The sequence below is a fragment of the Panulirus ornatus genome, chromosome 4 (genome assembly GCF_036320965.1).
Source record: "Panulirus ornatus isolate Po-2019 chromosome 4, ASM3632096v1, whole genome shotgun sequence".
Lineage (NCBI taxonomy): Eukaryota > Metazoa > Arthropoda > Malacostraca > Decapoda > Palinuridae > Panulirus > Panulirus ornatus.
The window spans coordinates 60622661-60636118 of NC_092227.1; the positions used below are offsets into that span (position 1 = coordinate 60622661).

The following is a 13458-nucleotide window of genomic DNA, read 5'->3' on the forward strand; positions in this document are numbered from 1 at the left end:
ATTAAGCATTCTTCTAATCACCCTATTCCCCTGCGCCATTTTTTTTTTCTGGAACGAAAAACTTACGTTGGAAAGAGGTGATACAGTCAAGATTCCATACATATTCATTCTAATGAGCAAAAAGAGGATCTGTTTTCCTCTGAACATTTGGTTAAATCCAGCGGGGGTCGCTATGCCTTCCCAGAAGAGGCAAGACTACTGTCCTAAAAATCGGCCATTTTAACTTGAGCAACTTCCGCTTTCCTCAGATTTCTCGAATATTTCTGTGAATTTTACAAATCCTATTTTCGCACAAACATTCATAATCTCGACAAATACAAACTATTTTATGGTGAAATCGATAAATCCATTAAAAAAAAAAAGTGTGGTGGGTCAAGGAATAATCCTTATTACGTAATTTTCTCCTTACCTGGTTGTTGAGCAGAGGCCTCATGACTGGAGCAGCTCACAAACTGTCTCTGGGAAATGACCATTTTCATCGCAGTCAGTCCAGCTTTACCAACAGTACTTTATGAGGGACAGTTCGTTTCCCAGTACAACCTGGAACACTCGCGAACTCTAATATCACCGGCAACAGTACGTAGAGTCTAACCAGCTACAACACACAACCAAGAAGCACTCACGACTAACACAAAACCCCGTTATACTACGTTGTCCAGCAGCGCTGCCTGACGAGGCGACGGTGGCGACATCTATCAAAACAAAACTTTCCCGAACTTCATTACGTATGGGTGATCACCACACATATACATGGAGTAGTTTCTATTTCAAACAATACTAAGCGTATACGAAATTTAATTTGACGTTTTAAGACTATGAGGATCATCAACTTTACAAAATAGACAGTACACAAGTTGAACGGATCATCTAGAAGGCACTGATGGAAATGCATTTTATAATTACATAATTACATAACTTTATGAGGGTCATTCTGCTTGTTATGCTCTTGTCAAATGTTTTCATGATTTTCCTCAATCCAAATCCAGCCGTACATTCCGTTAGACAATTCGGTATCTAATCACATTATTGTTATAAAGTTTCTGTTAGATATTCACTGCCTCTTTCTACGTTCTAGAAATAATAAGATAAATTATGAACTGAAAATATGCTGATGTACGCACTGATAAAATCTATTCATATATTGTACCGATTGATATGGATTGGATTGGTAAAATTTGAAATAGTATTTTGTACCGTTTTATTTATCATTCTTTAAGGAATTAACTAAAAGGCAGCTTTATGTAATATAACAATGTCACCTGTTTTCATTTTAGCCTATGAGCGCAAAGAAAGTCTGGCAACTTTTGCATTAAAAGTTCCAATATGCTAAGTTTCTTAAAGAGAATGTTAGTTAATTTAGAAATTCACTTCTATCAGACTATAAAAGAAATTAATAGAAAGAGTCTAATGGCATATTCTTGAGGTCGAAGAGAGAAATTTGATGACATTTGGTGAGCTTAGTAGTAATAAAGCAATTGACCTACGTAATAGGTTAGGTTACATTTTGTGTATATATATATATATATATATATATATATATATATATATATATATATATATATATTGGGAGGTGAGTTTGAATGGAGAAAAACTGGAGGAAGTGAAGTGTTTTAGATATCTGGGAGTGGATCTGGCAACGGATGGAACCATGGAAGCGGAAGTGGATCATAGGGTGGGGGAGGGGGCGAAAATTCTGGGAGCCTTGAAGAATGTGTGGAAGTCGAGAACATTATCTCGGAAAGCAAAAATGGGTATGTTTGAAGGAATAGTGGTTCCAACAATGTTGTATGGTTGCGAGGCGTGGGCTATGGATAGAGTTGTGCGCAGGAGGATGGATGTGCTGGAAATGAGATGTTTGAGGACAATGTGTGGTGTGAGGTGGTTTGATCGAGTAAGTAACGTAAGGGTAAGAGAGATGTGTGGAAATAAAAAGAGCGTGGTTGAGAGAGCAGAAGAGGGTGTTTTGAAATGGTTTGGGCACATGGAGAGAATGAGTGAGGAAAGATTGACCAAGAGGATATATGTGTCGGAGGTGGAGGGAACGAGGAGAAGAGGGAGACCAAATTGGAGGTGGAAAGATGGAGTTAAAAAGATTTTGTGTGATCGGGGCCTGAACATGCAGGAGGGTGAAAGGAGGGCAAGGAATAGAGTGAATTGGAGCGATGTGGTATACCGGTGTTGACGTGCTGTCAGTGGATTGAATCAAGGCATGTGAAGCGTCTGGGGTAAACCATGGAAAGCTGTGTAGGTATGTATATTTGCGTGTGTGGACGTATGTATATACATGTGTATGGGGGTGGGTTGGGCCATTTCTTTCGTCTGTTTCCTTGCGCTACCTCGCAAACGCGGGAGACAGCGACAAAGCAAAAAAAGAAAAAAAAAATATATATATACATATATATATATATATATATATATATATATATATATATATATATATATATATATATATGTTCATCTGCGTAATGAGGGTCAGGCTTCCAGTGTGATATCAAGAATAGTTTGTGTTCCTTTAAATATGAAAAAACTGGGAGAGTTTCTGACGATTCATTTCCTGAATCTAACTAGATGGTTTCATTCATGTTGAGCTGTCTCATAAATGTGTGTTGTAGGACTAAATGGAACACTCAGCATTTCCTGAATTTCGTTTAGATAAAAAGAAAATAGGGATAAACTTCATGGACAGGAAGCTCGACATATATGAAACCGTAAATTATGCCTGGTTAAAGAAACGATATTTGCATATATATATATATATATATATATATATATATATATATATATATATATATATATATATATATATATATATATATATATATATATGTATGAGAATGAGTAAAGAGTAGTTGACAGAGGAATACGTCAGGTCTCATAGACTCTTGCGCCAACCTCACCTCTCACTAATTACATGGACATTTGACCCCACTCCATGTTTCCTCCAGTTCTGCATAACCTCCACTGTATCTGTCTTCTCACTCACTCACTGATCCTCTGAAGATCCGGTAAAACACGAAAGCGCTCAGGATTCTCGTGTTTCATTATCTTAGCGGTGATTCCGCATATACATATACATATATAAATATATGTATATGGGGATAGGGGAGAATGAATACTTCCCACGTATTTCCTGCGTGTCGTAGAAGGCGACTAAAAGGGGAGGGAGCAGGTGGCTGGAAATCCTCTCCTCTCGTTTTCTTTTTAATTTTCCAAAAGAAGGAACAGAGAAGGGGGCCAGGTGAGGATATTCCCTCCAAGGCCCAGTCCTCTGTTCTTAACGCTACCTCGCTAGTGCGGGAAATGGCAAATAGTATGAAAAAAAAAGATATATATATATATATATATATATATATATATATATATATATATATATATATATATATATATATATATATATATATATATATATATACATATATATATATATATATATATATATATATATATATATATATATATATATATATATATGTATATATATATATATACATATATATATATATATATATATATATATATATATATATATATATATATATACATAGATAGATAGATAGATAGATAGATAGATAGATAGATAGATAGATAGATAGATGGGTAGATTAGTGAATAAATACTTCTGTTGTATGATCCAGTGAGTAAGGACTGCCTGGAAGTCATTAAGCCAGAATCTATACCACGTGCTTTGAATATTCATCACAGAGAGCGTCATAATGGCGTGAGTGATGGAGCCATTTGCACGACGTTGATTGACACAACCGTAGAGTGAGGGACATATACAGTTAAGACATTACGATGTCCTGCTGACCATGAGACAGCAAACCCAATGGACGGCAGCCGTAAAGGGTGATGTGTGGCGGCAACTCATACCCCTGTGGCCAGCACCCACCCGTGTTCTCTGAACACTGATATGGCGGTATGACCCCTTATATACACACAGTGGTACAACCCCTTATATACACACGGTGGTACAACCCCTTATATACACATGGAGGTACAACCCCTTATATACACACGGTGGTACAATCCCTTATACACACACAGAGGTACAACCCCTTATATACACACAGTGGTACAACCCCTTATATACACACGGTGGTACAATCCCTTATATACACAGGTGGTACAATCCCTTATACACACACAGAGGTACAACCCCATACATACACACGGTGGTACAACCCCTTATATACACACGGTGGTACAACCCCATATATACACAGGTGGTATAACCCCATATATACACACGGTGGTACAACCCCTTATATACACACGTTGGCACAACTCCTTAATCACTTTGGCACGACCCCTAAATGACGGCGGCACAAGCCCTTAATATTGGTGGTCCAACAACCCCTTAATCACAGTAGTACAACCCCTTAATCATAGTGATACAACCCCTTATTTATTTTGGCACAACCCCACAATCATGGCGATACAACCTCATGCGCACGGCTGTACTATCCCTAGGTATGATGACCCAGTTCTTGAGCTGCCTCTCATGACCAGGTCACTGCTCCCTCCTGACGTCATACCCGAGGGTCATAATGACGTAATCAACGATCGTACCGTTGTGCTGAAGCGGCTGAGAACAGGTTCTTATAAAGGTGATGGACGTCCAGCTAAACTACGTGTTCGGTTTCTCACAAGTATGTTATGGTTATTGTTGTAATGATCAATTAATTAAACCATGAATGTTGCATGAGGCTAAACTGAATATACACTGTACTGACTCGTTGTGCGTGTATGAATTAACAATGACTGAGCCTCTACAGTTCCGCTGATCATTACAATTGGTAATTCCACCACACGTCAACACCTTTTAGGTCACGACGTGTTCTAGAATCATCATCAACAATTGATACAATGATACCTCACCATGATCGCCCCAGAATAGCAGTGATAACAAGGAAAAGGCCGCATATATTCATACATCCATCAATACAGCATGAAGCTTTATTCTTCCCCCTACGCCACACAAGTGAATGGGTATTATCAAATATGATCACCGAACGGGAATCATGGCTGTGATCAAGTCAGACCGGGTGACCAAGGTGCATGGCAACACCAGTTATACTATCGAGTGGAGGCAGAGCAACGCGGCTCACGGGTCGGGTGTTGGGAGGTGGTGGAGACGGTTGAAGGAGTGACCCAGGAGATGATTATAGCTTGAGAAGCCATTTTTCAAAACATTTTGAAATTCTACTTCGCATGAAATATCATGACGTGAATTCGACACTTGTAATGATGCATTAAAGAATTCTACAAGAGAAGTTCATAGTCTTCATTGGTTCTAGATTCCTTTGTAAGAACAGTTTCATTAAAGTCTTTAGAGGAGTTATAGAAGAGCAGAGGGACAGAATTTTCTCAGAGCCTTTAGTTTTAAAAGAGGAGAAAGACAGGACAGATTTTGATAACCACAACAATGAAGGAAACAATCAAGATGGTTCACGAAGCAGTAAAACACGCACTTCTCAGCGATGGTAAAGCACCAGTAACGGAAAATTTCAATAATAATGAGAATGACGGGAGGAATAAGATATTTGTGGAGAGAGTTAAAGAAACATAGGCCCTTAAAGTGTGCAAAAAGGAATATTTCTTTGCCCGTACGCTACCTAGCACATTGGGGAAGTATGAAGGGCTGATGCACCACCATCACTAGATCTGTACTGGAATCCATGAGATAAAGTTAAACATTATCACTCAGTAGACTATATGAACCTCCAACTCTTTGTGTAGAGGCTGTTCAACAACCATTTCTGTAGCCTCAGTGTTAGCCGTCGTATAATTACTCTGCAATAATTTCAGCCTTCGGCTCCGGTCGATTCAATTAGCCGTTTATTAACATTATTGTCGCCGTTATTATTACAAATGCTCTCATATTTCGTTATTGCACACTGTGCATGCTCATGGATACATCTGCTCGAAGGCCGTGGTTTCAGAACCAGTGTGTACCTACCTCTTCTGTAATCTACCGCCATCTCGACTGACCTGGAATAAACAAGACCTCTGCATCGAGACAAATGGTAAATCCATTGCATTTATTCCTCTAACATCTCAAAACAATGGTTCAAGGCATACTCTAGTGCACAGAGGAATATGTCAAGCCCACGGTCTAGCTCTATTCAACTGACCATCGCTTTCTTTCTCTTCGTAGACAAGAAAAGCACTGTAGAAGTAACACAGTTTAACATTACTTGATATAGACCACAGAGAAAACGTTACAGCTTTTTATGTAATTTGAACCTTTTTTATTCCTTTGATTCACATGTCTAGTGAACATGTTCAAAATACTCTCATGTGACAACCCACACTGACTACCATTGTTATCAAAGAATCAATCCTCCAGCTTGTCACCAAACACGCTTTTTCGAACAGTTTATCCTGACTTTTGGTAGATGAGAAATTCTTACTAATACAGAAGACCCGTATTGGAATATGGTTTTTCTAAAAGCAATAATCATAGCCTACGTGTTGTTGGAGGTCATATGTTGTCAGTGTAGCTGCTGAACTTCAACAGTGGTACAATGTTCCTGTCATCTTAGAATCCAAAGGTAATGAATGAGCAACTTTGTGGTAATGATTCGCGGTCATAACTGTTGTACTCATTTCTCAAGTTCTTCGTATCGGAGAAGAATATAACCAAACACTTTCCCACCATGATTGGTCTCGTATTTTTAGGGCAGTTGGGAGGAGGCGATGAATTGGTAAGTGAAGGTATCAAACCTTGAAATTAAAAAGTGAACATTTGAAATCATTAATTGTTTCCAAGTGACTGAACTAGTGCAGGCTTGCTGTTCGTATATATATATTTTTTTCTTATGAATAATATATGAACGGCAAGGCTGCAATAGCTCAACCACTTGTTAATACTTAATGATTCTAAAGGTTGTATATCACTTTACTGTTTCAAGGTTTTGTAACTTCATTTACTATTTATTGACTTTGGTATATTTCCATTTTATTGACATTAATGGCTCCGTTAGTAACACATTGCTTAAGGACTGAGATGAAACATTAAGGTATGAGAAAAATAGATTACAGTGGATTGCCTATATCTTCAGAGACAGAATGTATTGACCGACAGATGAACAGTCAATCACGAGTGACAAGATGAGTCAAGGTTCTTTTGCTGCCAGACCGCTCAAGCCTCAACGTTGGCTCCCTTCTCGATAACTTATCACCCAGAATGGCCAACTGAGTCTCTGACGTCACGTGCAAGAACCAGCACCGGTCTCCATTTCGGCACATGTTTGACCATGTTTTTCTTCGGAGTCTTTTCCCCCTCAGACACTCTCCAACGACGGCAGATATTTTAGCACATTCTGAAAACATATAATACAGTGCAGCTTTATCACCCAGTCATTACAGAGCCTTCGCGTCTGACCGACTGCCTGGTCTGCTTTACGCAACTCACATCTTCAAGAGGATGCTCGTATTTGTAGAATGTTTCACAGGTACATTTCTAAAGAAACATTTTAGTATCATATTGTATGGAGATATATCTCAGTACCTTTACTTGCTAATGCATCTAATCAAGTGCTGATGTGGTGAAGAAGTTCAAAGTCCTCAGAGTATTCATTACCTTACCCTGAGGTAATCCTAAGTATTGCAAAACATGTCTCCCACGTATCATGCCTAGAAGGTAACTGCACAGGGGGAATAATCTATAACAGGACCTGATTTTTAGAAGAGGATAAGGTTGAATGTTGTCACTGTATGAGTTTCCAGCTTGCTCGCTGCTAATGTGTGTTCCAACTATCTACTTTCGTCGAGTTGGGTGTGACCTGTTCTTCGTTAAACAGTCGAGTCTTACAGGAGGCAATAATCCATCTCATATCTCTAAACTGCCGGTTTAGATTCATTGACACAAAACCTTGCAGCTTGCTAGTACGGTTATCATAGAGTTATTGTGAATAGCTGTCATAGCCACAAATTTCACCTGCATGTACTACTTTGAGACGATGTGGGATATTTGTGACGAATTATATGAGAAGATTATAACAAATGATCAACACGTGGGAGTTTGTACCTTTCGTTCAACATCATTCATTGTGTATTTTAAGAAATTATCAGACATCAGACACGCCGAACCTGGAGAGATGGTGAGAAAACTGACGTGTATAATCCTTATGTACACATAATAGTTTATGCTTCATATTCAAACAGGCGCTTGAGACTAATCTTAGGAAAATTTGAAGTTAAGATACCTCGTCTGTAATGCCATAATCTTATCCCAATAACAGCGTGATAACAACCAGCAAGTAACTCCAGGAAATACACTCGAGGCATTTATGGTTTAAACCTGATCATGACCCGTGTCCTTATCTTACATATACTTTGCAGTAAACTCCAGGGGCCATAACTGAGTGTTCTTGTTCCACAGCAGCAGAGCAACCATGTCCAGTAATAGGATTCTCCCTCTGTTTCCGGTAACATAATTCTCCCTCTCGTCAAATGAGAGATTATGTAAAGCGTAAACCTGATCCAAGTTACAGGAGTATCATGTACCCGTAGGATGGCAGGGTTACAGCAATGGACACCTGGCTTTGCCCCCGACAGGCCAGGCGTAGCAGTTCTGGGCAGAATATCTAGCCATCATGAAAAATCCTAAGGTCGAAACACTTTCGGTACGTTTGACGATACATTCGTAAAGAAAATGGTAAGTGGCTGATAGCAAATGCATAGACAAAGAACATTACAGCTGAGGGTATAACTAGGGAAATATGAGAGATTGGTGCGCTATTGATAAATGATTATTGTTAAAGGATGTTCAGAATTTTCACTTTATCTATGACATTTTCTGTGTCAGGCAAATTGTGGAACGAAATCCATATAGGCACAGGAGACGCGAGCACCAAACACGCCCCCAACTCTCCATGGCATCAAAAAACCTGCCTCTCTCCTCCTTCCTGTACTATTAGCCTCCCTCAGCCGGGCCTCTCTAGAGTGAGTGCTCTCCAAACAGTACTTTATATACTACCGGATCTCCTCGAGGCACGACCTTGCTCCACTACAGGTCCAAGACTCAACTCCAGGATCACGGCTGCCCCCACTTTAACCTGCTGCTCCTCGAGTGTTGGCTCAGGACGAGGATAGTGAGGAGACAGACACCGGTGAGGTCTTCAGGGGCACTATCATATCACTACCTCCTTTCTTGGACGTTCAGTCTGCCTAGGAAAACAGGAGATCGATCATCAAAATCGAATCATGCCGTGACTTTAGGATTGAAATACCCAATATTCTCTGTGTCCGTCCCTGACCCGCTACAAGATGCACGCAAGCCCTACAGACACACACAACAGCAGAGGCTGATAACAGAGTCATGCATTCGTTACGAAGTGATGATGCGTTTTGGACAGGTCGTTGCTCCCAGCAAGCAGACGTCATTCACTTTTTAAGCGAATGTCTTTTGCACACTGGATGCTAAGGTTGTTTCGTCCCTCTTGTATACTCTGTCGTTCCTGCACTATACCTCGCAGTTTTCACTTCCAACTCGTCCATTGATCTTGGCTCCCCAGTCTGTTGTGATATTCGCTTAAGAGTCGCTACGGCCCACTCCGCTCATTTCCTGTTAAACATTCGTTATGCAAAAATCATAGTTTGGGATTTTTTCCCTTTTCAATTTTTTTAGCAAGTCTGATGTACCACAGAGTTATGTTGTACGTAATACGAATTTTCTGGTTCTTAAAACGGCCAACCAGTGCATTTCTTTTTTTTTTTTTGTGGGAGATGGATTCCAAAACCACAATATAAGTTTCAGAGACTTTTCATCCAAGCAGAGCTGCCATGTAAGGTGAATGTAGGAACATATTATATAATACAAGATACAGCTCACGTGTACGTGTATGCGTAAGTGCAATTTGATTTCAGTCGAGAAGCAACACCCATATACAAATCTTGTATGATTTTCCTGGGTCTACTACAGGTACAGAGACAAGTCTCTCCTATGATGCAAATAAAATCATTACCTAATATATTGGAAGTTCCTATATCAACATACAGAGCCAGTAGGAAGTTATCCGTGTACAAATCTAATATGGTTTTCTTCGTTATAACCCAGGTAGAGGTGTGTCTCCACCATGAAGCTACTGAGATCATGGTAAAATGTAGATGGTCAGGTTCAGTATGTCAACTCAGAGGTGGGAGGGAGTCACGCCAGTAAGGAGACTCAGGCTCCATGCTTGAAAAACTTGTATACATCGTCCAGCGTGTATACATGGTCCAGCGTGTATACATCGTCCAGCGTGTATACATCGTCCAGCGTGTATACATCGTCCAGCGTGTATACATCGTCCAGCGTGTATACATCGTCCAGAGTGTATACATCGTCCAGCGTGTATGCATCGTCCAGCGTGTATACATCGTCCAGAGTGTATACATCGTCTAGTGTGTATGCATCGTCCAGCGTGCATACATCGTCCAGTGTGTATACATCGTCTAGTGTGTATACATCGTCCAGTGTGTATACATCGTCTAGTGTGTATACATCGTCTAGTGTGTATACATCGTCTAGTGTGTATACATCGTCCAGCGTGTATACATCGTCCAGCGTGTATACATCGTCCAGTGTGTATACATCGTCTAGTGTGTATACATCGTCTAGTGTGTATACATCGTCTAGTGTGTATACATCGTCCAGCGTGTATACATCGTCCAGCGTGTATACATCGTCCAGTGTGTATACATCGTCCAGCGTGTATACATCGTCCAGTGTGTATACATCGTCCAGCGTGTATAAATCGTCCAGCGTGTATACATCGTCCAGCGTGTATACATCGTCCAGCGTGTATACATCGTCCAGCGTGTATTTCAACAGTTACTCGTAAGAAAACAATGATTCCTTACTGACACTACACTGCTATCTCTCTCTCTGATCTCCGCCTGCCATTGCGATCAACAGGAAATCTATGAAGAGTGCAAGATTCCTGTTTTAATAGCAAATCGAGACTGCGTGTGCCTGCAGAAACGTATGCTGAGTGAGGATGTTCTCTCTCTTATAAATGGTGGAATGTCATGATGTTATGTCGCGTATTTCAGTCGTAACAATGCATCTTGTGTCTTCCTAAAACGTTTCAAAGGCAAATTGTCTAGCATTCTCTGCTTCTCCATGTGCTAAAACAATAACTTTTACATATGAGCAGGATACCCCTCCCCCCCCACACACACACACAATACACAAAGGAACTTCTTGGTGTAGTGGTTAGCGTAGGTGACCATGAGTCAGCACGGGCCAGCTCAAAGGTCGGACCTGTATGGGTTCGAATCCTGGGCGTGGTAGTCGGCCTACGCACATAACAGAAGAAATATCCATCTACTCTCATACACATATATCACATCCACGTACATATATATATATATATATATATATATATATATATATATATATATATATATATATATATATATATATATATATATATATTCCCTGGGGATAGGGGAGAAAGAATACTTCCCACGTATTCCCTGCGTGTCGTAGAAGGCGACTAAAAGGGGAGGGAGCGGGGGGCTGGAAATCCTCCCCTCTCGTTTTTTTTTTTTTTTTTTTTTTTTTCCAAAAGAAGGAACAGAGAATTGGGCCAGGTGAGGGTATTCCCTCAAAGGCCCAGTCCTCTGTTCTTAATGCTACCTTGCTAATGCGGGAAATGGCAAATAGTTTGAAAGAAAAGAAAAAGAAAAGATATATATATATATATATATATATATATATATATATATATATATATATATATATATATATATATATATATATATATATATGCTTGCTCGCCTTAATCCACTGGCGTTGCTGCCCCGCCCCACAGGAAACAGCATCGCCACCCACTGTGACAGCGAGGTAGCGAAGAAAGGCCCACATCTGCTCACACATCCATTCCCTAACTGTCATGTGTTATGCACCGAAACCACTACAGTGTAAGACTCTCTCCCTGTAACACAGAAAAAGTAATCACACATATATCATTCCAAGCCAGCAATATCATTCCTCCATAAACCAAATTATCTACTAAAATGAAATTTCGAGAACAGAAACTGACCTGTACACCTTGATCGCTCTAGATCACCAGGGAAGACTCGCTCCCAGTTTTAACATATTAGTTTTACTGTTCGGCAAGACCCAAATTACTCCTTTGAGTAATTACTCCCTCATCGTCTTGGTAAAGGAAGGTCTTGGAAGGGAGATCAACAGGATCTGAAAAGTGTGTGTGTGTGTGTGTGTGTGTGTAATTACTTATATGTACCATACAGATAGGGGATTGTACGCTATTATCAATGTTTTGCATCTTTATTTATCTATTTACTTATTTATTCAATCTGATGCGTACTGTGTGTTTTCATGTTTATACCTCAACCGTCATCTTCGTAAAATGCAAAAAGCTCAAGCTATATAATATGCGGATAAATGAAATTGAAAGTACCTTACCAAACTACTAGACACAGAACATATTATTGTTTTGGCTCTGTGCCTATCACTTCAATACAGACAAGTTATATATTATATAATACAATATATATTATAATACATTATATGATATATGAAATGTGAGGTTAGGGAGAACAGCACTGTCCTTGGAGTTGCCACCTGCCTCTCTCTACGACTGTTATCCACTGCCGTTTTCCTCTCTCGGTCAACAGGGAATTCATACAATGTTTACTGCGCCTCTTTTCATTCCCAGAGTTGTCAGTTTGCTTCTTTTGCTCACTGTCAGAACATATAACAATTCACGACTATGGCAATGTTAGTCAGGCAAATGACCCCCATCGCTTAAACCATTACGAAACTTTTGTGATAATATATTCCACACACACATGGAACACAGTCTGCCATAATGAACAACTGGCAGTAGGGAGCCATTAAATCCGACGGCAATATACATGCAGATATCGATTTCACGTCCGGGGTACAACCTGTGGTTTTGACGCCAGTCCAGTTTCCAATGAGGATTTTCTATTCCTTTCGAAAGCATGTCTATTTAGCACTGAAGCTTCCTTTTAATGTAACTCTCTCTCTCTCTCTCTCTCTCTCTCTCTCTCTCTCTCTCTCTCTCTCTCTCTCTCTCTCTCTCTCTGTCACAGATGGTTGATATATATAATGTCACAGATGGTTGTTAATAAGGCCAGCTGGTTAATCACCGAAATTAATTGCCTAAAAATGCGCCTACTGTTGGTCAAATAATATTGGCAACCGCGAGGTCCAATACTTGGAACCTGAACTCAAATATCGCGATGCAAATATAAAGAAAACCTCACATGATTAATGGCGTGCGTCCAGGGGGTCCTGTAGCTAAGCTGACCAGATACCGTTAAAACCAGATTGTGAGGTTGCGTAAAACTACTTATTTCTAATCTTTAGCTCACAGTCATGGCATCCAATCCCTTAGTAGGATTCGTGTCATTTTATTTCTCTTTAGACTTCAATGAAATATCTCATTCTTGAGAGTAACTTTTAATGTCATAATG

The 13458-nt window shown here is 39.8% G+C and overlaps 1 protein-coding gene across 6 annotated transcripts in view; it reads right to left on the minus strand.

Moving 5' to 3' along the window:
• LOC139766508 (uncharacterized) overlaps positions 1–13458 on the minus strand; it is a 1237960-nt gene that overhangs the window by 1006246 nt on the left and 218256 nt on the right. For 4 of the 6 annotated variants that reach the window (XM_071695271.1, XM_071695250.1, XM_071695260.1 and 1 more), the window contains exon 1: positions 410–601. The exons of the other annotated variants lie outside the window; for them this stretch is intronic. In XM_071695271.1, the coding sequence (XP_071551372.1) occupies positions 410–433 (24 nt within the window). In that variant the 5' untranslated portion in view covers positions 434–601. Of the gene's footprint in view, positions 1–409; positions 602–13458 lie in introns of those variants that run through there. 6 annotated transcript variants of the gene reach the window in all.